This window comes from Betta splendens, chromosome 17 (genome assembly GCF_900634795.4).
Source record: "Betta splendens chromosome 17, fBetSpl5.4, whole genome shotgun sequence".
NCBI lineage: Eukaryota > Metazoa > Chordata > Actinopteri > Anabantiformes > Osphronemidae > Betta > Betta splendens.
Window position 1 is genome coordinate 200,341 of NC_040897.2, and position 24,835 is coordinate 225,175.

Sequence of the window (24,835 nt, forward strand, 5' to 3'; positions counted from 1 at the left end):
CAAAGCTTTGATCAGTGTACAGCTAAGTTTAGCTATTTAGTATATAGCTAAACTCACCGTTTCTGAATGAGGTAGTCCTCCAGTATGTCCAGACAGCGGACCATCTGACTGAAAACCAGGACCCTGTGTCCGCCGGCCTTCAACTTGGGAAGCAGTTTGTCAATGAGCACCAACTTTCCAGCAGCTTGAATCATGGCCTGCAAGGCCATGTCTGGCATCTCTGCACAGCTGTGGGAGTCCCGGAACTCCTCAATGATCTTCTCTTCCGCTCCTACACAACAAAACATAAGTGATCAGGAAAAGGTCTGCATGTTGAAATGCTATGTCATAGTTTTTCCTAAGGCTGTGTGTACCATTAATGAGGTAGGGGTGGTTGCAGCATTTTCTCAGCTCCATCATGGTGTTTAGGAGGTTGGGGACACTAGCCCCTCCACCTGCACTTCCTCCCGATCCTCCTTTTGTCAGGAAGGAGAAGTTCTTTTCCAGAATAGCTCGATAGTATTTCTTCTGGATGTTTGTCAGTTCCACCTGGCAACAAAAACAGAGGATGATTTTGCTTTTCTTGAAACAAGAAGCAAACAGAACAGGCTGAAGGTTTCAACACCATTGTCCTACCTCAATGATGGTCTCCTCCTTGGGGGCTAGGTTCTTTTCCACATCCTCCTTCAGTCTTCTCAACATCATAGGCTTTAATATACCTTGCAATTTCTGAACCTGTGTAAAAGAAAAGTTAGGTTTGAAAACAAAAACGTATGAATTGCACCAAAAGACTTTTGACAAAGACTCTCCTTTATCACAAACACTTTACAGTTCTGTTTACCTGTTCTTCAGTCTTGAGGTCTCCAAATTCAGTCATGAATATCTGCTCAGACGGGAACCTCTCAGGCTCCAGGAAGTTGAGTAAGCTGAAGAGCTCCTCCACGGTGTTCTGGAGAGGGGTTCCTGTCAACAAAACTTTGTGCTCCTGAAGGACAGACAGAAAAGGGAGGACACATTAAAAAATTAAAACTATTCTGAGATTATGGTTCCTTTACAAGAGCTTTGAGTTTTAATTCAACTTCAATATGTTTTAGCACTCACCATGTCCATCATTTTAAGTCCTTCCAGTAGTTTGCAGTTTCTGTTTTTAAGGCGGTGAGCTTCATCTATTACCACACAGCGCCATGGGACACTGCGGAGCTCCGGACAGTCGGCCAGAATCATCTCAAAGGTTGTTATGACCGCGTGGAACCGATAGGCGCCCTTTATTGTCTTACCCTGAGGAAAATATGCAAGATCAATCAATGCCTATAATCGAAAATCTCTTTATCTCTTGTTGTGATGCAATAATCATGTTGAGTTCATTTGATGCATGTCTCTGCATAAGAGTACAACAGAACAACAAGTCAGACAGAAAAAAAAGGTTGGAGGATTCCTGGATAAGGAAAAAACCTTAAAAAAAAGACACTAGCACTTGTTTCTTCTATTACCAAGGTACAATAGATCTGATCCTCATGCAGGCTGATATTTTTAGTGGCAATACCTCAAGCATTTACTTAAGGTACAAAGATGGCAAAAATATTCTATTGTGACTCGATATAACATTAACATTACTATTTAAATGACATCAATCTTTTACTGCATACTACAGATGTTGCTTATCAAGTTAAACTGAGATCAGAAAATCCACATGCTAACTGCCTGGTTGTAATACTAAGATAATGTCTCCGGCAGACATTTGAAAAACAACTCCAGCGTTAAACAAAGCTGAAGTTGTAGCGGCCTTATAATGTTTACCTGTGTATCCCTGTAGTACATCTCGTAGGCCTGGATGGTCTTGCGGCTGGCCTGGCTACCGTGGTACACCACCGCGTTGAGTTCTGTCCATGTCCTGAACTCTCGCTCCCAGTTGGGGATGGTAGAGAGAGGAGCAATGACCAGGAACGGTCCCTCAATGCCCTTCATGTAAATCTCATAGAGGAATGTAATAGACTGGATGGTCTTCCCTAGACCCATCTCATCAGCCAAGATACAGTTACGTCTATGAAGGAAATAACACAGGTGAGTTTCTGTCTCATCAGACTAGATAATATATTTCCTTATGCTTAATAACTGATGTACAGGCTGGCAAAAGCATTTATGTCTTATTAGCAATAGAATAAATTTAATTTTGACTTACGAGTTATACCAGTTGAAAGTCAGCCAGTTGAGGCCTTCCAGCTGGTATTCCCTGAGTGCGTTGCCGTTCCTGTACTCCCTGGAGCTCTCCAGCTTTTTCCAGTCAGCTGAATGAGGCCGATCCTAGACATAGAAATTAGTATTAGTTATTGAACGTTATCAAATTTTAAAATTGTGCAGATCTGTTTTCTCTTGGCTTCACCAGTCATGATGCAAGTCACAGATTACAAGTACAGCCAACCCCATTACGAGTACCGCTGATCCTTGATGAAGCGTTTCTAACATGTCCATAAACAGAAAGCAGCAGTGAAATAGACGGACACACAGAGAAGGGGAGTAATGGAAGGCAGGGCTGCAGCCAGTCAGCTGTTTCTGTTCAGCATTAAATACACTGCTAGTGGTTTGGCCTGGCCACAATAGCAAGGCGAGTGTGTCTGTGTGAGCGACCACAAGAACTTGGCCCTGTGGAAAGCAGTTAAAGGAGCTGTAAATCTGGAGGAGGAAAGAGGTAGGCAGCAGGCCAACACACACATGCCTACTGGGAGGAGGCTGGAGCAGAGATAGCACCCAAAGAGGGTCTGTCAACACTTACTTGCACAAAACTACTTACCACTCTCTTAGTGTTGGGTGTGCGTGCTGCGATGCGTTCATATTCCTCTATCTTGGACTGGTCAATATCAGCCTTTAGCTCCCATGTGGAGTCTTCGTAAGGCAGGCTGCACCATTTCACCAGATATAAAGTCACCAACTGTACACAAAAAACAGGAACGCTTGGTTAGTGTGTATGTGGATGGAAAGAGTCAAGAGAATAGGAGGAGATAAGCGTACCTCTCCATTTTCATCTGTGCTCTCTGATACGTCCAGGACACGGTCCACTTCCACATAGTCAGGGTTAAAAGGCTCATCATCCATCTAAGCAGGAGCAAATCAAGCTTCATTGTTTGAATGAATTTTTATGATAGGACTAGTGAAGCACCCACTAATTCACTTTAAAGCTCAATACATTTAAGTTGGCTTGACTGCACCCACCTCCGTTATGAAGTTGTTTAGTTGTTGCTGTTTGGCCCTAAACCTCTTGACCTTCTGGTGTATTCTCTTGTCCTTCTCCAGCTCCTCCAGGTCAGCCCAGCGGCAGTGCAGGTATGAACTGAGGCACAAAACGCATATGATTGGTTTTGGTGATTCGTATAGCCAAGGTCAGGCTATCCATCTATCTAGCAAATATAGGTAGCAAAAATGTGCTGAATATCTTTTATTTAAAAGGCATAATGAGGTTAGCAAAATATAATGTAGGTTTTATGTTCAGGTTGTAACAGAACAGTTTAAAGCTGCAGGGGTTAACATTATTGTCTCCAGAGCCAGTATGAGCCTAATAAGCAGCCCTTTCAGGTGACTAATTCATCCTAGTGTTGATGGTACTGGTATAAACCATGCTCCCTACAAAAGAGCCTTTAATGTTTGTTCATACTAAACCAACTTGTTTCTCAAATCAGTCAAGACCATTTTGCCTCCAAGCGATTGACATTAATTCTAGCAGCCAAGTGACTGACTAACGTGACAAGAGATGGAAAATGTTCAGCAGGTATTGATATGGATGTTTGGCACCAAAAGAAAATGAATGTGTTTTTTTAGGCTGAATACACCGAGCACTTATGAACATCCTGGTGTGTTGTGGAAATGGATCTGAAAAAGGAAAGACCCTGCTGTGACAGACAAAAGAGATGGTAAGGGAGGGGGGTGAAAAAAAAAAAATGTTGCTCACAAGCCCTTGAACTTGACGTAGAACTCCTCCACCTCCACTTCCTCTCCCGACTCCAGCTGAAAAGAAAAAAGAAGGTTAATAATCACTTAAATATAGAAACTGCATCGGTAAAAGAAGTGGCTCGTCATTGTTATGCAACGTGTATATATATCAGTAGAGGAGCCCTGTATTCCAGTTTCACACCAGTATGTCAGTCAACACCAGGTCTGATTCTGCTGGATGCCCGATTGTTTCCTTAGTTTGTAGTAAACATTGTTTGGCGTTGTAGTAAAACAAAGGCCAAGTTTAGAAGTAAAAATGTATGTAAAAAATGTAACAGTATAATTGTGTAAAAAAGGAGAAATACTAAAACAGTAGCTCTTTCAAACACAGCCATCCACTTCCATAACACCACGGCACTATACTACTACTGTTTTGCCATGAATCATCAATCTCTTAACACACAGACAGACAGAGACACACAGACACACGTAGCCTGAGGAAATGCTAGCTTGGCATCTGGCACAGCTAGCATTGTGGTTTTGGCCGATCGCCAAGCTCAGGGTCAACTCTGAATGGTGGTTGCGAGAATGTGTGTGTGTGTGTGTGTGTGTGTGCGTGCGTGTGTGTGTGTGTGTGTGCGTGCGTGCGCGTGCGCTCGTACGCGGGGCGGTAACCCATTGGCAGCTGGCTAGCAAAAGAAAGCTGGCTAATGACTGTTTTCAAGGGTGTGTGTGTGTTGGATGAGGTTTCTTTAGACAAGCTGTCTGAAGACAGACGACACATACAGTGTCTCTTGCAGACAAGCATTCTGAAAATACCAGAACTGTTGTCTCCACATACACCGTGAACTAAACAGTGTAGAGGATGTCCATGCAGTTTCAGTTTTTTACCTGTTTTTTGTTGGTACGCAGACCCATGATCTTCTCCACAACAGGCCCCTCAGCTTCAGCCACATCCTAAAAACAAACCAAAGTGTCATCCAACAAAAAAATAAAATAAAAAAAATTAAACATTATTTAATAACTACAGATACTTTCATTAGAAATAGAAGTCTTTAATATATTTTTTTGAAACCGATCCTACTAGATATATAATCTAGACTTTCACAGATTTATCCACACAATCCAACCCATATGGAAACCCAAGCGATACCTGTTGCTGGGATGACGAAGATGGGGATTTAGGTGCTGGTGAGTCATCTCCGCTGTCATCGTCGTCTGAAATTCTAAACTCCAGATCCTCTGTGTACCTCTTCCTCTTCACCTGACGACTGGAACGACGCTTCTGTTGGTCAGAGGAAGAGGCAACTGTGTCAAAAAGCTGTGTTTTTGTAGCGCTTACAGCAATCTAACACTTAATATAATAATGCTATGTTGTGTCGGACAGATGTAATCTTACACAAAAAAGGCTAGAAGTCAAGGGGAGCAGTGGTATTATATTAAATATTTTCAAAAGATGGACAGAAAAAACACAAACTATTTATTCAACAGGCACTAGATACACTTCTTTTACATTATTCAAGCCCATGTATCAGCCCCTTATCTCAACTGACTGAGGAAAGCACCAACGTGTATAAAGAACATGCTGCAGCAGTTTGCAGTGAAGAGGAGAGGGAGTTGCTTTAGTGTTGAGAGCCAAACAACTTGAAGCTAATGTCCAGATGCTACTCTGTGAATATGACCCGCATGATTACATTTTGAACATAAACAATGTGTAGAAGGTCTGTGTAATTGCTCTGTCAACATGGCCTAAACAGAAGACTCTTCAGGTTTCCTCTCAGGTTGTAGACACCGTAATGCAATATAGGCCAGGACCATCTATTTAGTGGTATTGCATGTAGCTCCAGCAACAAAACAAAAGCCCTGAACCTAATGGCTTTGGTGTCTGGTGTGTCCTGTACCTGTACACCGTCGTCTTCCTCTTCTTCAGGAGGTGAGGAGGGCGGAGACTTCACATCCACAGAGTCACTCACTGACGACTCTCTCTTCCTCTTTGAATCCTTTTTAGCAGCGCTTGACCCAGCTTCCAACTCCACCTTTTTACTGCTGCAAGGAAACACTTTGTTAGTACTCAAAAAGTACAAACAAAAAGCAATAAGCATTTTAGCCTCTTCACAGATTACAATACAGTGTGTGTGCGCGCGTATGTGCATGCATGTGCGTGTCTGTGTGTGTGTATGTTTGCACCTGCCATTCCCAGGGCGGCAGCCATGTTTGATTTACCCATTTAAAAATCATTAGCGTGCCTCAGGCTCTGGTACACTGGGGGTTAATATGATGAAAGGCCACAAGGAGGTAGGGGAGCGAGATATAGAGCATACAGGCACAGAGACGAAGGGGAGGGGATAGGGGGTGCAGGAAGGGAAGGACTGTGGGAGAGAGTGAGCATGCAGGAGAGGGAGAAAGAGGCACAGACAGACAGACAGGCAGGCAGGCAGACAAAGGGGAGGGATTGGGAGGGCCCCCAGGCCTCCTCTAATCTCTGGCATGGAAAGAAAAAGGAGCTGGCTCTATCTGTGTGTGTGTGTGTGTGTGTGTGTGTGTGTGTGTGTGTGTGTGTGGACCACAGAGGAAGACGAGAGGACACCCACTCCTCTGCTATCTAAGAAACACTTAAGTCAGTCCTTTACTTTCCTGAATAGTCAAATTATGCTGTGAGGGCCGTTTACGATATATAACTGTAAATTTCAGCATACGGGGAATTACAACATTTGAAAGTAAGTAAACCAGTAGCTGTAACCCTTAAGGATAAAAATGGGACGAGGCAGATGACGTTAAGTGCGCAGACTAAAAAAAATCTAATTTATTCATTTTAAACATTTTAAACAGTGTCTCAGATCCAGTTTTCCATGGTGAATTCTCCTGTCTTGACAACAAAGTATAACACGAAGGCTTGTGAGACAACTTGAAGAGTTTTTGGAATTCTTTTCCGAAGTTGGACTATAGATCTGTTAAAAGTAGAAATTCACCAACTTCTTACTCTGTCTTTTCATGTGTGTAAATCGGTCAGTTGTTGGTAAACTCAGTGAGGTTCTACAGGGCCTTGGTAACACATGAAAGCCACAAGGACACAATCTGATCCTCAAGTTGACCATAAAGGCTGAATGTATAAAACGTACAACTGTTGTGTGTCCTTCCTCGTGCAAGTGTGTACTTCTGTTTCCTCCCATTTTGGCCTCTGCTGTGCTCTCTGCCTGGCTCCCTCTCTCTCTGCTTATGTTGCTCATCCTCTCTCCCTCTCTCCGTGTCTCTCGCCCCCTCTGTCCCTGGGGCCCTTCTCCTTTCATCCTCACGCCAAGAGCAATCACCATCTCCGTGGTAACGGCTGGTCATGTGACCTGCACCTGTTCCTCTGGCTGGTCGCCACACGCTGAAGCCATCTGGTCACACGTGCACGCGCGCACACACGCCCGTCTTGGCTGCCTTCTCCCTCGTCTTCCTCCTGGCTTCTTCACAGCCTCACTTCTCTTCGGTCGCTCTCTCACTTCTGACTCTTTCTGCTGAGTTCATCCTTCACTCTTTTTCTGATGACTGCCCTCTCCTAGCACCTAAGTTTCCTTGTCCTCTATATTTCTCTCAAGTTTCGCCACGATCACATCAGAGCATCAGCAGGCTCCAGGATTGCTACATTAAACCTTTTACCCTAATGACGGGAGTTTCTAAGTTACACTTTCATTTAGGCTAAACACACAAACATTGACCTCACATGTCATCTAACAACAATTATTTCTTTACACATGGCAGTCTAAACCAGATACAGTCTTAAAAGGTGGAAAGTAATAATCATTCTTGATAATTTAGGAATAATTAGCCAAATAGTCTAAATATGTCCAAATACGCCAGGCTTAAAAATAAATAGAATTGTGTTTAGTCAAAGTCTAAAACAATTAGTTGACTCTTAATACAAATTCTCTCTCTCTAATCTGAGGGGGTACATAGTGTTAGCATCATTTGTCAATGAGGTGAATTATTATGAATACATTTTAGACTTTTTAAAAGACAGAATTCCCAACCACGTCTGTGCACATTATCAGCGATAAAAAGTAACAGGTGGCTGAGTAAATATATTGAAGCTGATGTAAATGCTGTTTGATAGCATTCAAGTGAAAAGGTGACAATGAAAATCTCAGCAATGCAAATTAAACACATGTATTAATAAAAGAATGTCAACAGTTGAAGCTTATACGGACAGAGGTTGTGTGTGGCTCTGTTTGTCACAAACATCTAGAGCGCACAACAGCATCATTATTCTCAGACATGGTCCAGTCAACCCTGAAGGAGTCTCAACTTGAGTGACTATACAAATGTGTGCTAGATTGGTCTCTGGTGTGCTTTGACTGCCAGTTCGGTTCAGGTGAGAACCCCCCACCCCATTCCCTCTTTGGTTAACAGCCAACATTTACACGTGTTGTGCAGCTGTGGTGCACTGTGTATGTCTGCTTGTAAAAGACGGGTTAAGATGCTCTTTTCAGATTGGGGTGGGGGTGGAGGATGAAAGAGACAGGAAGCGGAGCTGTGAAGTAAAGAGGGGGGAGAGGACAAACTAAAGGAGGAGAGGGAGTATAGCAGAAGGGTGGGGTGTAAGGGACACCTGCTGCCATGATCCATGATGAGTCATACCTCACACACGGCAACACAACCCAACATTGGTGGTCAGAAGCAAAGCCACGCACGCACACTCTGCATCATGTGTGCATGAGAAGTGTGTTCTGGTGCTGTATATGAACACATGGCTTTAGACACAACAACGTGGCTGGATGCATGTCTGATTTCCTTGTGTATACGGCAAACAAACACCCCCCATACATACAAGGGTGTGGCAGCTGAAAGCTGGGTTATTTATAGAGATACTTCCTTTGAGAGAGGTAGACATGGAGAGAGGGAGTGCAAGTGGGAAAGCTATGAAACACAAGGATAGAGACAGACAGCAAGGTCAAAGGAGAGGAGTGAGCTGACTAGATAAGTAAAATCACCTGATAGTCTGAATTAGTCGCACTCTTGTGAGGGGCTGATATTTCAGAGCACCCTGCCTCCTATTAGGATGAACTCAGCCTATATTTTAGCCTGCTTATGTCACCAAAACAACAACAACAAATCAGAAGTGTAGTTAGATGCAGTAAAAGGCACTAGAGAGTCCACTGAAGCAGGTCTGCATCATGTCTGAGCTGGAAATCTCCGCTCTCTTTCAGATGTGCAGCTCATCCGTTTAATAACCTGAAATGTTCAGAATTCCAGCGCACGTGAGGAAGGGGCTCCAGACTATCCTTTGTGAGGTGCTAAACCCCATCACTGTTTGTCTCACTCACTCAGTGCAAAACAAAAGCCTAACAACTGCTGCAGAATGTGCTCAACTTTCTTTAAAAGTTCATTAGCTTGTGTGTGCCTTTCAAAGGTAATGTGATTTGTGGTAGCAATGCCAGACTACAAAGAAAAAAAAAAAAACACACCCTTTGTTCAAAGGGCACATACAACACCCAATCACAAGGCTCTAATTCCTCAGTTTTCGTTGACATATCACAAAGATGATGATTTAACTATTTTATTTAGGTCACTGTGTAGCAAATTCTAACCAGAGTAGAATGCATCGAAAAGTGTATCCAAGAGACCAAGCTGCCTTTAATAAAGACCTGATTCTCGCAGGCAAAGGTGTTGATGTTTCCACACAATGTAAAGTTAGCCTTTAGGTAGACAACATTAGGAGAATATTAATAAAGGCTTTAATCTCAGACTTGGAGTGGACTAAAATCACTGTCACAAGTGGAGTGAGGGTGTCACAACATGGCTCATTTGTGGAACTTTGTAGGGGCCATTCTAAATCCATCCATACAGGCCCTAGTTCAAGTAAAAAAAACAAAGGAAAGGGGTGATAGGGAGGGTCTGCAGGAGAGTGAAAGATCAAAGGACATCCTTTTAGCATGGAAAGAAAAAAAGAATAAAAAGAAGATAGTTGGGTGATTGCAGTGGTCCACCATTTTAGAGTAGCAGCAAATGGCCGGCAGCCATTATTATGCTAAATTAACCTCAGAGTTCAAGATGGAGGAAAGCCTGACAACAGATAAGAGCTAGTTTACCAACACACTTGCACACGAGGCTAAGAACGGACCTCCCTGCCACCCCACGTTTCCGTTGCACTCGCACACAGCTGCTGCGGTGGAATGGTCAGCGGAATGACCTTAATCATCATTAGAAGCCATTTTCTGCCACAAAGATTACCAACAACCCCTCTTCCCACACACACACAGGCGCTTTCTCACTACTTCACACACACTCCACTCCAGGTCCCGCCACATCCCCCGCCCAGACTCTTTTCCAGTGGTCGATACATGCATATGCACACACCTCCCCCAGCGCTGACCCCTGCCTGCTGCTTTGGCCCTCCCTCATCCTTTGGATAAAAGGGGCCGAGAGGAAAGGGGGAAGGGGGTGCTGTGGGGGCTGGGCCAGAGTACAGAGAATGAGGGCTTTTATTTGCTCTCAACAACAGCATGCACCAAAAGAAAAAAAAATCAAATGCAACGATTTGATGTTACTAAAACAAACTGCTGAAACCAACAAGAGAAACCACAGCACAAGTTTTGATCATTAACCGCAGCATAAAGGTCTTAAGCATTCCCAATATCTCAGTGAGTCCTGGATCATTGAGATCTAGAAATGAAAACCAAAAATTTCCACATGCGTTCAATTCGAAACCTACAATATCAGGCAAATTTCGAGAATTTCATGTATTAAATAAAGCATCTATCAAACTTAGATTTCACTTTTATCTAACTGCTGCTAATTCAAACCAACACTATATCAACTATATAGTAACACTCCGCTATCTTTAGGCAGAAGGCCCTGAGAGTACAATTAAATTCAGATCCAGCTTTTCAGCTGCAGTAGTTGTGATGATACGCAGAAAGCTGAAATAATGTAATGTCAACATTATCTAAACTCTCAGCTGCTGTTACTCAACGCCAAATATGTAATGATAATATGCTCTGGCTGCTCTGGGTAAAATAAGAACTGTAGAGACACCAACAGGAAGAGTGTCTCAAATAAAACCGTATTGTCTGCCATTTCAATATTTTGATCACCGTTCATTTCACTGCAGAAGTAGCCGCACCATTGCAACCCTACTCACAAGCATCTTGAACCTCACATCCTTCTGTCTAGCAAACCATGCTCTTTTGCTTCGCTAAGCCCTGTGATCACTGCCCACCCCACTTTTCATTCATTTGTTTCCATTTGTACTCCACTGCATGTGGAACTGAAAATATCACACTTCCTTTTAGTGGTTAGCGGAGCCAAAAAAATGTGTTGAAGACCACCAAACCCTCTATGAATCAAATGTTATATCCTACAGGTGTTGACACCATTTCATAAAGTACTCCATTAGCTCACTGGCTCGAAGCCAGCTCAGCTCAATGAGTTGTGTTCTTACCTGGTTTTCTTGGGGGTCTTGGGCTTGGGTGTGGAGCTCTTTGCTTTCTTCTCCTTGGGGTCTTTGGGGGTCTTGGGTGTTTTGGGCGTCTTCGGGGTCTTGGGTTCTTTGGGCTCCTTGCCCTCTTTCTTGTCCTTTGGTTTCTTTTTCCGTTTTTTCTTATCCTCCACAGGTGATGAACTTCCTTCTATAACTCCTGTGTCATTAAACTGTTGAGCTGCATCTATCCCTGATCCAGGAAATACAGATTTATCATCATCTTCGGCTCCTTCTGGTGCCGACTTCTTCCCAGCATCGTCTTCCTCTCCATCCACTACTTTCACTTTCTTCTTCTTCTTCTTTTTTGGCTTCATCTCTTGGTCGCTGGACTGCTCTGTGCTGATAGGCTGGCCGGGCATGCTAGCGCCAACTACAGGCCTGTCAGGAAGAATCATTGAGGCATCACCTGACATGTCTGTGGGGGAATGCTGTGGAGCAGAGAAGGATATCAGTTAATTTGAGTTATTTAACATTTTAGAGTCACAACTATAGACTATAACAACTTAAACACACAATACTCAAAGCCATGTTCCTACAATTTCATTTTAGTCGTGTGTATATCTCTCTACCTATCTATCATGAAATCACAACAACAGTCAACTGGAGAGATTTTACAATGCAAAACATTACAGAAGAAGACTCTCTGCTAATAGATGTAATCTCAAGCAAAACAAGGCTCAGGGCGGGCAGTGGGTCCTCTAAGGTAAGTGACTGCCTTCATGCACCATGACATGCCTAAAATGTGGCCAACATGCATGATGAACAGAGCATTCAGAAATATCATGCCTGGCTTACTTCATTGTGAAGTATATTTTTTTTGACTCTGCATTTGTTAACAGAAGGTATTCCTGAGCACAGACACCTACACAGTATACATTCCAAGTAACTTGAATGACTGGGATCTGCTTGAACGCACCTGTCATTCAGCGTAATCTACTAGTGACTCAAACTACACATTCATACCAGTTATCGCAGTGCATTAAAGATGATGACATTTAATCGTTACATCTTTAAAAACTGCTAAATATTTAACTATTAGAAAGTTCAGTCACATGAAATGAGAAACAGCCTGAGCACATATCATAAAGCATGTCCCCTGGTTCAGCCATGCTAGTCCACACGTCAGTACTATTTATTGCAAGGTGGGGGTTGAATTTATAGATAACTGTGAACTGAAGACCAACAAAACAACAGGAAATATAGCCATGGAATCTCAGGGTTGGCATCTCGTCAGTTACCATCACTTCCTGTTGCTACCTTCCACCTGCAGGCCAGGTTAGCCTTAGTAAACAAACCGAGTGACACCTGATTTTGCCTTCCCTTTCTGCAAACTGAACTTTTTTCTTTCTCTTCCTCTTTATTGCTCCCAAGTAAGCTTTCTGTGACAGGAAACTGGTTACCAGCTGTTTGGGAGCCTCTCCAGCTGCCTCTTCTCCCTCTCCCTCCCTCCTTCTTCCTCTTTCTCCAGCTGCTCAGGGTCCCAGTAGCAGATGGGAAATCAGGCATCATGACACGAATAAATTATCTCCATACTTCAAAAGGCACAGCGATGGAGTATGTGTGCATGTGTCATACGAGAGTGAGTAAGACCATGCCTTTCAGAGTGTGTGTACGTGCACATGTATCGTACAGGTGCACTTCCGGTTGATTGTGTCAACAAGATGTGCGCGTGAGATTTAGCAAGTTTATAGCAAAATGCAATGGCAGCAACTTCCCTCTGTGTACAAACACACACACACACACACACACACACACACACACACACACTGGCTTGCTCGCGTTTAAATTTAGTAGGGAAGTGTTTGGGTACTATAACAAAGTCCACTACCACTGGGAGAATGCTAATGCATAGACACTTCACACCAAACCAAACCACTGCAAGGTCACACATGAGACAAACAAGCAGCCACTGTAAAGCGTCAGTGGAGCCACTTAGACACTCAAAGGCAAGAGAAGAAGCTGAAGGTAGGTGAGAACTCGACACAAAACCTTAGAGTGAGGGAAACACAGCACCAGGAGAGATATTTGTCTTCCAAGCTTCTCATAATCAATCACACACAACAATGGGTACAATGTATATAACCATGCACGTCTGACTTGGCTTTAGAATGCAGTGTTCATTTCCCAACAAAAACCAAATGAAAAGCCATTCATCATTCATCAGCCTAAATGTACGCAAAGGATGATAATTAGACATAGGATCGGTGGCGGAAGTCAGCTCAAAATAGTTTATTAGTGGTTCAATCCGTTATTTGCTGCCTTTTATATTTATTAAATCCTTGTCTCAAACTGAATGGTATGCTAACATTAGTAAAACATGGTTATAGTCCAGAGGTTAACTCATTCAGGTTGTGTAGAGCTTTGTGTTACTTTTTTTCCCTATAGTTGTCAGTTTTCATTTTCACCTTTAAAAAAAAAAAAAAAATCCCGTTAGACTTAGTTTAATGCTATAATCGAGGGCCCTGAGGGTTCCTAAATGTGTCTACATCTGTCTGAAAGACCATCCAGAAATGTGTTACTCCTGCGTGAATAAGATACGCGCCCTCAGATTATCCCAAGATGACTAGTTTTGAGCTGGAGCTCCTGCCTCCACGTTCTTTTCTTGAGACAAGAAAATATCAATACACTTAAGTATTGAGACATTATAATAACTTTGCAATATCTTACCAATTCTGCAACACCCAAATCGACTTGTGTAGTATCGTGGCAGACATTCTGCTTTGAAACTCCAAATGCAAGTGGCAGTGTTATAATCATGCTTCACTCCAAGTTAGGAAACAGTCAAGTCATCTCTAGTTCAATACAATTTGTTAGCTCATTCTGCATTCCTCAATAACAAATCTTGAGTTGTAAAGACTATCTGCAAAATGTGACGCAAAAGTCCAAGTTTCAGGGAATAGACCTAAGTTAATAGCACATATGGAAAGGTACCATTCATGTACATTACATGCGTGTTCTACAGGAAGGTCAAAACAAAACGTGTGTAGAAACCTGAGAGTGACAAATGTGAATGTCATTGCTCTAATAAAAAATTAATTTTAGTAATAGTATTTATTACTATACTCTGTTGGTCCATATATTTGCTTGAATCTGGGTGTACAAAGGATGTGGACTTTAGGATAGATGCACTTTAGGGTAATGTTTAAAAAAGATCATGGCTCCAAATCATGCCTGAAAGCAGCTTTGACTCACAAAGGTAAGTTTAATATGTTTTTGCCCCCCCCCAATGCATCAGCTTACTGAGAATTACGGGCTTGGCAATTTCCCATATTATCTGTCCTCAAAAGGATGATTAAGTGTGTAATCTTTCAGCAAGGATCCAAAGTGATATGCCGTTTTACCCTGAATTTGCTATTAAGGTCTCAGTTGTTCTCACAGGACTTCTCACATGCCCAGTTCATCAACACCTCTACACAGCTTGCTTAGAGAGAAATAAACCAACACGAATTTCTGAGGAAGTAGGAAAACAAACACTTATGCTTAACCATGGTCAAACAATTTATATTTGCATGTGAGGAGATGACTGCTAAAAATCGACAACATTTCCTACAAGATGCATAGCCTTGGTGAGGTGAATGGTATAGCAGCTCACTGACAGCATGCATCGTTGGGGGGAGGGGTTGTGGGCATGTGTGTCAACTAGAGTGCTGCACGAAATACAGTGTTTGTGTGTACGTGCGAGAGATGTAAAATAAAGGTTACAGCAAAGCACTCTGGCAGAGCTGTGACCTTGAGCTGCTGATGAAGGCAAGCGTGTGCACGTGTGGCAGCCATGCTTGCTGAGCAGACAGAGCTTAGAGTACCAAACATACAGTCATGATTGAGTGGCCAGCATGGGAGGTGTGTGTAGCTCTTTCTAACAAGTGCATGAGGAGGTAGAGAGAACTCCCTTCCTGTGCTGCAGACACACATAACACTTGAGTTCTCCTCTAGCTAGGCTATCCTATTTCCCCAGGCACATTTGCTATCCCATTGCAGACCACACTTTCCCAAGCCACACTGGCTTGCGTGTTTGTGTGCGTAATGACGAGGGCTGCCGAGCCTGCAGCTAGAGTCAAAATGGCACATGCAGTCATGATGCCAGTCAACCTGGCATCTAGGTCAGGAGTGCTGGATAAATGAAGTGTGACGGATGAAATGCCAACCACCAAACACGTCTATGCAGTCTTAGAGGTGGGGTGGGGGAGTACTGTGAGGAGTGATGTGGACTTGAGCGAGTGTGAGCGGGTGTGTAGCCACAGGGCTGCTATTGTGCGTGAATGGGTCAGTGGAGAATGGGGGCTTTGAGCAACAAAACAAGCTAATGGAAGCCAATGAAAGCACGTGACACAGGCAGCAGTGATGGCGGATGTGTGTGCACAACAACACACACGCAGACTCTGTGGATGCCATGGAGAACTACTAACCTCTTACTAGCTCTGCTTCTTGCTAAGGATATAGGACTCCCTACCCAAGAGCTGTTTAATTTATTATATTCACTTTTCCCCCCACCCCCAAAACCTTTATAACCTCCACCCCCCAAACAGCATACACATCCAGCTACACAGCAGTAACTAAGAGATGACACCCTTGCAATGGATAAGACAAACAGTGAGACAGACACACAGACCAAGCGGAAAGAGAGGAGACAAGGAGGAGGGAGCGACAGGAAGGGAGGTTTCCTCCACAAGGGAGGGGGGAGGGGGGGGGGGGGGGGGGGGGGCAAGAGGGAGGAGAGATTATGCTGGTGGCGCCTCTGTGTGTGTGCGTACACTGCACACGTGTCTCAGGATATGCAGCTCACAGGAAACAAACAGCTGCAAAAATCCCTTTCCCCACACACATACACGGAAACAGTCACACACAAGGTCGACAGCGGAAGACAAAAAAGGCAAGAGCACGCGGATACGCACGCACACACAAAACCCAAGTGAACTGGTGCCTAATGCACCACTGTGCTCTCAAATGTCATGTACACACATACACCCTGCACACTTCCCTTACACTCCAAACACACATTCCCCCACCCACATGACAAATAAACATTCACTTGAAATACACCCACACATGAAAACAAATGTACATAGTCTCCATCTGACATAGTCTCTGTCTCACACACACAAACGCAGCATTACTACCACATCAAAGCAGTTGTTTGACGGAGACTCACCTGTATGTGAGGCACTTTCTGTGGGGTAAGAGGAGGTGAGGAGAGGTGGTGGGAGGGAGGAGGTGCCCAGGGGTTGGAAGCCTGGTTGGGATGAGGGGGCGTGCTCTGCAGGTGGTGGTGCGGCAGGTGTGTGTGCTGTGGCTGAGCATTCTGAGCAGGCGGTGCTAAGCCCTGGTTTGATCCTGAAGATCCATGTTGACCTACTGGGGGACCCTGGAAAACCATAGGAGCAGGCTGCATGGGCTGCCCACTTCGAGAGACCTGTTGTGCCTGGAGCATTCGCTGGTCTCCCCCTTGGCTGACTGGAGCTTCATGAGTCCCTGCAAGTAGGCGACTTTTCTTCAATACATGGCAAGAGATTTTATATAAACTCAGAATCAGATGTATTGCACTTACCTTGTTGTTGCTGGATCTGAGGCCTATTTGGACCCATTTTTGGTGCACGCTGAGGCCCCATACTAGGATACATCTGCCCTGCACTGGGGAGCATGTTGTGGGGCTGCTGGTGTTGGGGGTGTGGTGCCGTTAAAGGGGTCTGGGGTGTTCTTTGTGCATGGCCCATAGCATTGGGTGGAGACTGCAGGGCAGTGTACCCTGCCACCTCTGGAGGCCCAGCTAGTCCTGCACTAGGGGGTCTGCCTTGCTGTGGAGGAGGGGTTGGGGTTCCCAAAACTCTCATGGGGGACATTGATGATGGGGAGGGGTAAGATCCCTGAGCTGATGGGGCAAGATGGGACTGGGGTTGGTTTGGGGACTGGGGCAAACTCTGGGTATGCTGGGGGTGGTTTAGGGAGTGCATAGGTTGGCCCTGCTGCCCTGTTTGCTGCTGCATTGGAGCAGAATGGGTCTGAAGGGGTTGTGGTTGGTGTGCTGGTCCAGTGGGGTATCGCTGACCCTGTTGCCCAGCAGGTGGACCTGATCCCTGGTTAAACCTCTGACCAAGTTGCCCTGGTCCCATGGCCTTGCTGGTGTTAGCGCTTACATTAGCATTTGCACCCTGGCCCATCCCAGGTCCAATTGCTCCATACTGGGCTTGATAACCAGGGTACTGGCTTCCTCCAAATCCTGCCATGCCCTGTTGATGCTGGTGGGTGTGAGGGGGCTGCCGGGAAGGAGAGTGTGGGTATCGGGGTGCGTGACCCATGTTGGGATAGCCCTGGGGCTGTGGCTGGGGTTGTCGCATCTGAGGCCCTCCCATTCCAACACGTCCCAGGTAGTGAGATGGGTCCTGAGCAGGAGGAGGTGCCATGTTCTGTGGGGGGTAGTGTTGGTTCATGCATGTTGCACTGGGTGTAGGTGGGCCTTGCAACCCACCATAGTTGCCTTGAGACATCTGATAGCCCCCTATTTGATTGGGGCCACCGCCTGCTTGTGTTGGAGGCTGTTGATATGCTGATCTGCCCTGCTGCTGGCTCCAAATTCCACCCCCACCACCTCCTCCCCCAGCATCACCCGGGTATCCATGGTGGGGGTTGCTAGAGTTAGATGGGTTGTTATGGTAGTGGGATGCCATGCCATTTATGGCTGCATTCACATTTGTGGGCCCTTGACTGGGACCATTTGGGGCCATCATCCGTCCTCCAGTGGCACCAGATTGTTCATAGCCTGGGTAGGGACTATGATCATACATTTGCCCCATTTTAGGCTGCCCTGTGCTTGGCCCAGTGCTGTGCAACATTCCCTGGTGGTAACCCCTGTTTCCCTGGTGCTCATGGTTCAGAGAGGAATTGGTCTGCTGGGCAAGTGGGTTCGACTGGCCGGGTGTAGTTTGCTGAGGGAAGCAGTCTCCTAAACCATCTAATCCATCTGAGAACAAACCTGCATCATCCCCAAATAGACTCAACATCCCTGGATCCGCCATGGCTGGGTGGAGGAGGCCACAGATGGAGGGGGGTGGATGCAGGGAGGTATGTTGTGCAGTGAGAAGCTTATCAGCTAGCTGCTAATTCGAAGCTTACTACTCCATGGTTCTCATTGTGGTTCCTAGAGAGAAAGACGGAACACAGCGTTAGAGAAAGATTTTATCAATCATTTGAATTCTTTTTTCACCAATTTTGACATGGCTGGGGAATTTACCAAGGCCTCTTTCACACAAGCAGTTAGACTGTGTTCAGATGTCACACACAGCCATTCACACATGCAGCACTCAACCACACATTACTCGACTACAGAATCACTTCCCTCTGATTGTGGCACTTCAACATTACTGATGGAAAAAGTAGCAAGATGAATGTTTGTGGTCCTGTGTCCTGCTTGCATGACACAATAAAATGTCATCAAGATCACTGCGGCAAAAACGCAACACCACATGGCAGATTTATAAAAAGAAAACTCTTTTAATACCACCAAATCAAAAAAGGACATTTACATCTTACGGCAAAAAACAAACTTCACCAAACCCTCCCCCACTTTAAGTAAAAGGCTCGGCAATGTATTGTTAAAATGAGGGTACTCACAACTACAGATAGGCTAAAGTGTGTGCACGTGTGTGTGTGTGAGTAAAAGAATTAGAACAAAGAGCCTAGCAGATGCAGCTCTGTTTGAACAGCAGCAGCTGCCATCCAGCCAGCCAGGAACACACTGGTCAGTCAGTAGTTAGCCAATAGGTCAGCAAGCCATTCAGCTGTCTAACTGACCAGTCTCTCACTACCCTCACAACCAGCAGATGTAAAGACAAGAGTGCCTGATTAACTCAGGCATAAACTCAGTGCATAAAAGACAGTGAAGCTTATTAAAATAGCCGTATTTGTTTATTATGGTTTGTGAATACACTCAAGACCACAACCTGATTAGGTGGGGAAAGTAAAGGTCCTGCATGTTCATCTACCAAGTTCACAAAGTGTTACAATTGATACAGGACATAAAGAATACCAAAGAAGTGGGGGATGTATGCTTCTACGTATTAAAAAGGTTTTAAACACTACAGGTAACCCTGTCCCTTATCTCATTGCTTTCCTGCTATATACACTGGTGTACTGAGAGGTAGTGAATAGTATGTTAGAAGACAAGCAGCCGCTGTGAAGCAATACTTTCCATTACTACTTACTTCCCATAATAAATGCCAATTCATATTAATCCAATTGGCTTGAGGAACCAGTACAATCAGTTCACCCATATATAGCCATAAGCCTTCTGAAGAACCTAAGGACTCCATATGAATGCAGGACTAGAATTGAAGAGCCTACATTCAGGCACTAAAGTCCATCCACTAATCCGTTTTGAGCATAAATAAGCTGGGAACACAAACGCAAGAACAGCTGCATCTGAACCATTTACTATATTAAGCAAGGATGGACAAAACATGCAGATACAGTTACCAATATGTATATAAAATTATAGTGACAACAACAACAACAACAACAACAACAACAGGTGACAACTACCAGCCATTAATCACAGCAGGTTGAGGTATATTAGTCAACCTAATTAGGAAAATTATCACGACACAGTCCTAAATATAAGAACTTTACAGATCAATGTTTAACAGTTCTTAAAAGTCTAATGTCTAAATTCAAAATTAATTCATGGTATAAAAGTGGTAAATGTATAGTGGCTCAGCAATAACATCTTTCAGAAAAAAAAAAGAAAAAAAAAAAAAAAAAAAAAAAAAGAGGATGAGTGTGGTACACAGACCAATGTCTATAGGTCAGACACATGTTGGCTTTGACTTACAGAATAAATTTATAGACCAAGTTTAAGGAAAGGTTCAATTCTTTTGAAGGCATGTTGGATCCCTGTCTGGGCACTAAAAGCAGTACACAATATGTTCTACTGTTTTCATACAAGTAGTTCTTACATCCAGACCTGCACTCCAGCTATCACAGCCCTTCCCACAGCTGATGTCAGAATCAAACAAGGTGGAAAAGCTCCCCTGACGCAGCTGTGGGAAGGTCATGGATGGATTCAAAACAAGCAGGGCAGGCTAAAGTGCTCATTTTAGAAAACGCATACTACACGGCATGTATATTTAAACTTTCAATATTTCATAAACAAATTGAAAGGTTTTATATCCCAGGATTTAAACTCTATATTAAATTCAAGTGCTTATACCACCTATAACTTTAGTTTACCAAAACAGTCACTCCATTCATCTGTGGAGAGGAGCTATAAAAATGATTACTAGCAGTTGAATAACATTTTAATCTTGCTAAATAAAACATCTTAAATGTATTAAACCACAAAAGGCCGAAGTGTAATAACTAATGAAGATCTGGCCACAGTATATAAAGTGGGTCATCTTTAGGGACAAAAAAAACAGAAATAAATCAAAATCAGCCTTTTTACACAACACCAGTACCAGCTAAACATTAACACTGGTAAACCAGTGACATTAAAAGCAACACACAATGTAATAGATGTTCCTCATGACTACATGCAATGTCAGCCTGTTTAGAAGCAACAGTTCAAAGGCTCAAATACAACTATGACAAGAATCTTGACCGCATAGTTACATTTTTTCTTAAAGAGACAATTTACTAAAACAACAAAGTGATTCTTTAGACAGGCATCAACTACTTATGAGACTGAGGAGGAGTCACAGGAGGGAATATTTGTTGTTTAGGGTTTAAAGTGGACACCATTTAAATAACTATTAAAATAAATAACTATTAAATAACTAAGTCTATAATGAGACTTAAGTTCCATTTAAATATCGCTGTCCTCTTTACGTCACAGACCTGAAGACCCGCAGCACATTAGTTTGCCATGTTGTTGGGGGTTACATCTTTTTCTCCACATGTAGTGGTAATATGGTGGTTTACAATAACAGGTTTCAACCTCCAGGGACTATGACCGATACCAATCTGCCTTTTTGACCTTTGAAAATAAGTCACATTTTCAGAACTTTGGAATCGATAGTATCGATCCCACAGCACCCCTACATCATTGTTTAGACCAGGTAACACCATTCACCATTAAGACTTTGCAAATCATAAATGCTTTACTACTGTCTTTATTAACAATTAAGCAGAAATGTCGAGAGCTGATGCCAAGGGTCAACAACAGGTCCAACACGGGCGTTTTAAAAAAAAAGGTTAGAAGCAGCTAAAAGGAAATGGATTAAATGCTGATCTGAAAGGCCAACCTTAAAACGTAGGGCCTTAACACCTCTCTCGCCAGCCAGCCACACACACAGACACACACACAGACACACACACACGAACCAGAACAAGTGTAATGTGCACATAACTTGGTTTAATTTAAAACTTAATAGATGCCACTTGATACCCAACTGTACAAGCAACTGCTGAGTTGCAACACTTGCATTTCAGTCACTACAAAACATAAAAGATGTCTGTGCATGCAAGTGTGAGCATGTGTGTAGCACGTTAGAGTAATCAAGGGCAATTTCACATCCTTTGCAGAAAGCTACTATGAAGGCAAGTGATTTCCTGTTAGCACACAAAGATGCGCACTACATTAAACCACAAATTCTACAACACACTAAATGCAGTTGTATAAGAACTTGGTGACTACTTTTTGGGCATCTGTTTGTCGGCCTCAGGCCCTTCCACCCTTCTTGACCCTTTGCGCTTTCCATCTCTGTCTCCACCTCCATCACCGCAAAAGGAATTAGGTGAACGGTCAGTGTGCTGGCTTAGACGCCAAATCTCATCAAAGGCTGAGGCATGGACCAGCACGCTCCCCTCCCCCTGTTAGCAATACACACTCGCTGAGGAGTCTAGAGACCATATGCATACCATCAGCCATTAGAAATAACACAAGACAGACAAAATATGTCTGATTTGGGTTTACCAGAGCAGTGTGCCATTCCATATCATCTGGGAATGTGAGGTGGCAGCGGCTTGGATGCATAAGGGGCAACGCCGGCTACAGTTTAGTTACTGTTAACTTTACACATATGTATTCGAGCAAACCAAACATATATGCTGCTTTGTTTTCATACTGGAATCACTGGCACATGATCCCACATTTGTCCCCTGTAGCAATGTGTCAATCAGGTTTTATTAAATCCTAAATGAAATATTTAGGTATTGTTTTCAAGTGTAAAACAACACTGAGTGACCCAAACTGTGGTTTGGTAAACATGCAAAACAGGAAATTATAATCAAACCACAGCATACTGCATGTCTGTGCATTGTAAGATTTCTTTTGTAGCAATAGACCATGCAGCAGAGTAAATGTAGTTTACAAATATCTTATAGGCTTTTTCACTTTAAGACTTGTGCTTTCTAGACCATGTTCAGCTGACTTGCAACTGAATTGCATGAAATGAGGGAAAGCATGTAAAAGTGTAACTGTTACGTTCAGCTGAGACTGAAGACAGAGGCTATACACTGATACTGGAATCTCAGAGATTGTGCACAGGGACATGACAGGGACCTGCTCCAGCAAGCTCCCCAGTCCCAGGTCTGTTTGACGTCAGAGTCCGATATCATTGTATCATCACACAAGCAAAAGGCGAATATAACCATGTATCTGGGTGCTTTTTATCAACAATGGTGACGAGATGAAATCACACGGATTAAGTGAGACGGCACCAACAGGTAATGTCTGCGAGTGTGAATAAACAAGTCTGAACGTAATCTAACGAACAGTGAGGAGTGTATGTGTGACAGAGGCTTAACAGTCCTTTGAGTGTTAAAAGCTCCTGGTTAATATGCAAGGCACACCTCAACAACCCTATCTGTAAACAATACTAACTTTCTGCTCCTGTGTATATGTAGTAGTATGAGCAAGGCTGTGTGACCAAACATACTGAAGACTGAAACCAGAGCAATTATTGCTCTGCCAGCATGAACCACGGCAAAACACCAAATCTTAGGTGGTTAGCATTTTAATGCAGTTTTACTTCAGTCCATTCCAGTGACGGTGAAAGAAAGTGCAACAAGTAAGAAGTAGTGTTTAGTTATGTGGCTTCATGAGACCACAGTGATGTCTATCAGTGTTTTCACACAAGGTCACAACCTATATATTCTGAACCTCTAAGACAACACGGGTCAGTTTCAAGGGAGGTGATGAGTAAAAAAAAACAACATTCTTCACCTCCATTATTAGTGGTGCACCAATAGCACTTTCAGGGGTGATTCAGTATTGTGCAATATTCTATTTTTGATTTTCATAACAAAAAGCAAATGACTAATGTACTCAAGCTCACATATTCCTACACTAACGTGTCATTTGTGTCATGTAAAATTATTCATGGCTCTTTATTACTATTTCTAGCCAATAAAAAAAAGGCATGCAACAGATTACAATACATCTCTCTGCAGGCATTGATTTTGATTCTCAGGTTCTAAAGTATGAAGCACAAACATCCACATTACACCACCATGTTCAGCCTGAGAACTAAACTGAAGTCCTGTGAACAGCTGAGCTTGTTTCAGAATGGAAGCAAAGAGGGCCTTTCCTCCACGTGTGAGTTGCTACCCAAGCAAGCTATATCCCACAATAAATCTTTGGAGACACAGTATCAGGATGCTGCCTTTGAAGTGACTTCATTATCCAGCTGAAACAATGACACACTAAATACGAGGACGAGTTTGACTCTGTTGCTGCTGAAGACGTGCACGTGGCCCTGCGAGTCCAACATCATTAACAGTTCCTAGTTCTTCCTCACCTAAAACCAACCAACCAAGTAAATCACCAAGTGTCTGGTTTTAGCTAAGCTGATACAGGAGCGTGCCACAGGAATTCACAGCGACTGCATCGCACAGTTTCAAAGGGAAACCACAAAATGTCACACAAGAAGCAATGTACCTGAATGCCCTCTCTGCTAAATGATATAATATCATGGACTCACCAGAACAAAGCGCTTTTCATAAAAAAGATTTCACTTCCATTTCAACTGCAGTTTTGTACAACATGTTCAATACTTTTTGCCTTTTTATTCCACGTAAAACCAGTGTTAAGCAGTCTTTATCAAATTCAAAGAAATGTTAAATTCTCATTCCTGAAGGCAGCAGTTTTCTCAACCTACAACTGTGTTTCTAGCTTTACTCCAAGCTGATATTTATGTCATTTCTTTCAGGATTAAGTTTTGAAAAGCCATATTGTACAGGACACTACAAATACAAAACATATTAAAAAGACATTCAGCTGATTTTATTTTGTCCTAAATAAATAACCTACAATATTACTGGCCATGCAAATTCAGATCTTGCTGTGTGGGCAGGGTTAAGTTTGCAGTGACGAAGAAAGAGATTAGCCAACAGCGGCTCAACGCAGTCCTGTCTGCGCTGTTGACAGTTTGGCAGCTAAACTGTCTGTAGCCTCCAGGCTTTACTACAGGAAATCTCTGCCATGTCAACACCATGTTTCCTCTCAGACAGACCGACCGACAGGCGGGCGAGAACAGACAAACA

At 43.5% G+C, this 24,835-nt stretch overlaps 1 protein-coding gene across 7 annotated transcripts in view; it reads right to left on the minus strand.

Annotated features, from left to right (window-relative positions):
• chd7 (chromodomain helicase DNA binding protein 7) overlaps positions 1-24,835 on the minus strand; it is a 49,101-nt gene that overhangs the window by 16,814 nt on the left and 7,452 nt on the right. For 5 of the 7 annotated variants that reach the window (XM_029130827.3, XM_029130825.3, XM_029130830.3 and 2 more), the window contains 17 exons: positions 16,908-18,494; positions 16,512-16,831; positions 11,324-11,790; positions 5,802-5,946; positions 5,054-5,185; positions 4,792-4,857; positions 3,920-3,975; positions 3,187-3,304; positions 2,986-3,069; positions 2,768-2,905; positions 2,159-2,280; positions 1,777-2,020; positions 1,081-1,257; positions 821-964; positions 616-714; positions 354-528; positions 58-271 (listed from right to left, as the gene is read on the minus strand). In XM_029130827.3, the coding sequence (XP_028986660.1) occupies positions 58-271; positions 354-528; positions 616-714; positions 821-964; positions 1,081-1,257; positions 1,777-2,020; positions 2,159-2,280; positions 2,768-2,905; positions 2,986-3,069; positions 3,187-3,304; positions 3,920-3,975; positions 4,792-4,857; positions 5,054-5,185; positions 5,802-5,946; positions 11,324-11,790; positions 16,512-16,831; positions 16,908-18,372 (4,166 nt within the window). In that variant the 5' untranslated portion in view covers positions 18,373-18,494. Of the gene's footprint in view, positions 1-57; positions 272-353; positions 529-615; positions 715-820; positions 965-1,080; positions 1,258-1,776; positions 2,021-2,158; positions 2,281-2,767; positions 2,906-2,985; positions 3,070-3,186; positions 3,305-3,919; positions 3,976-4,791; positions 4,858-5,053; positions 5,186-5,801; positions 5,947-11,323; positions 11,791-12,762; positions 13,050-16,511; positions 16,832-16,907; positions 18,495-24,835 lie in introns of those variants that run through there. The other 2 variants (XM_029130829.3, XM_029130831.3) reach the window with 2 other exon arrangements.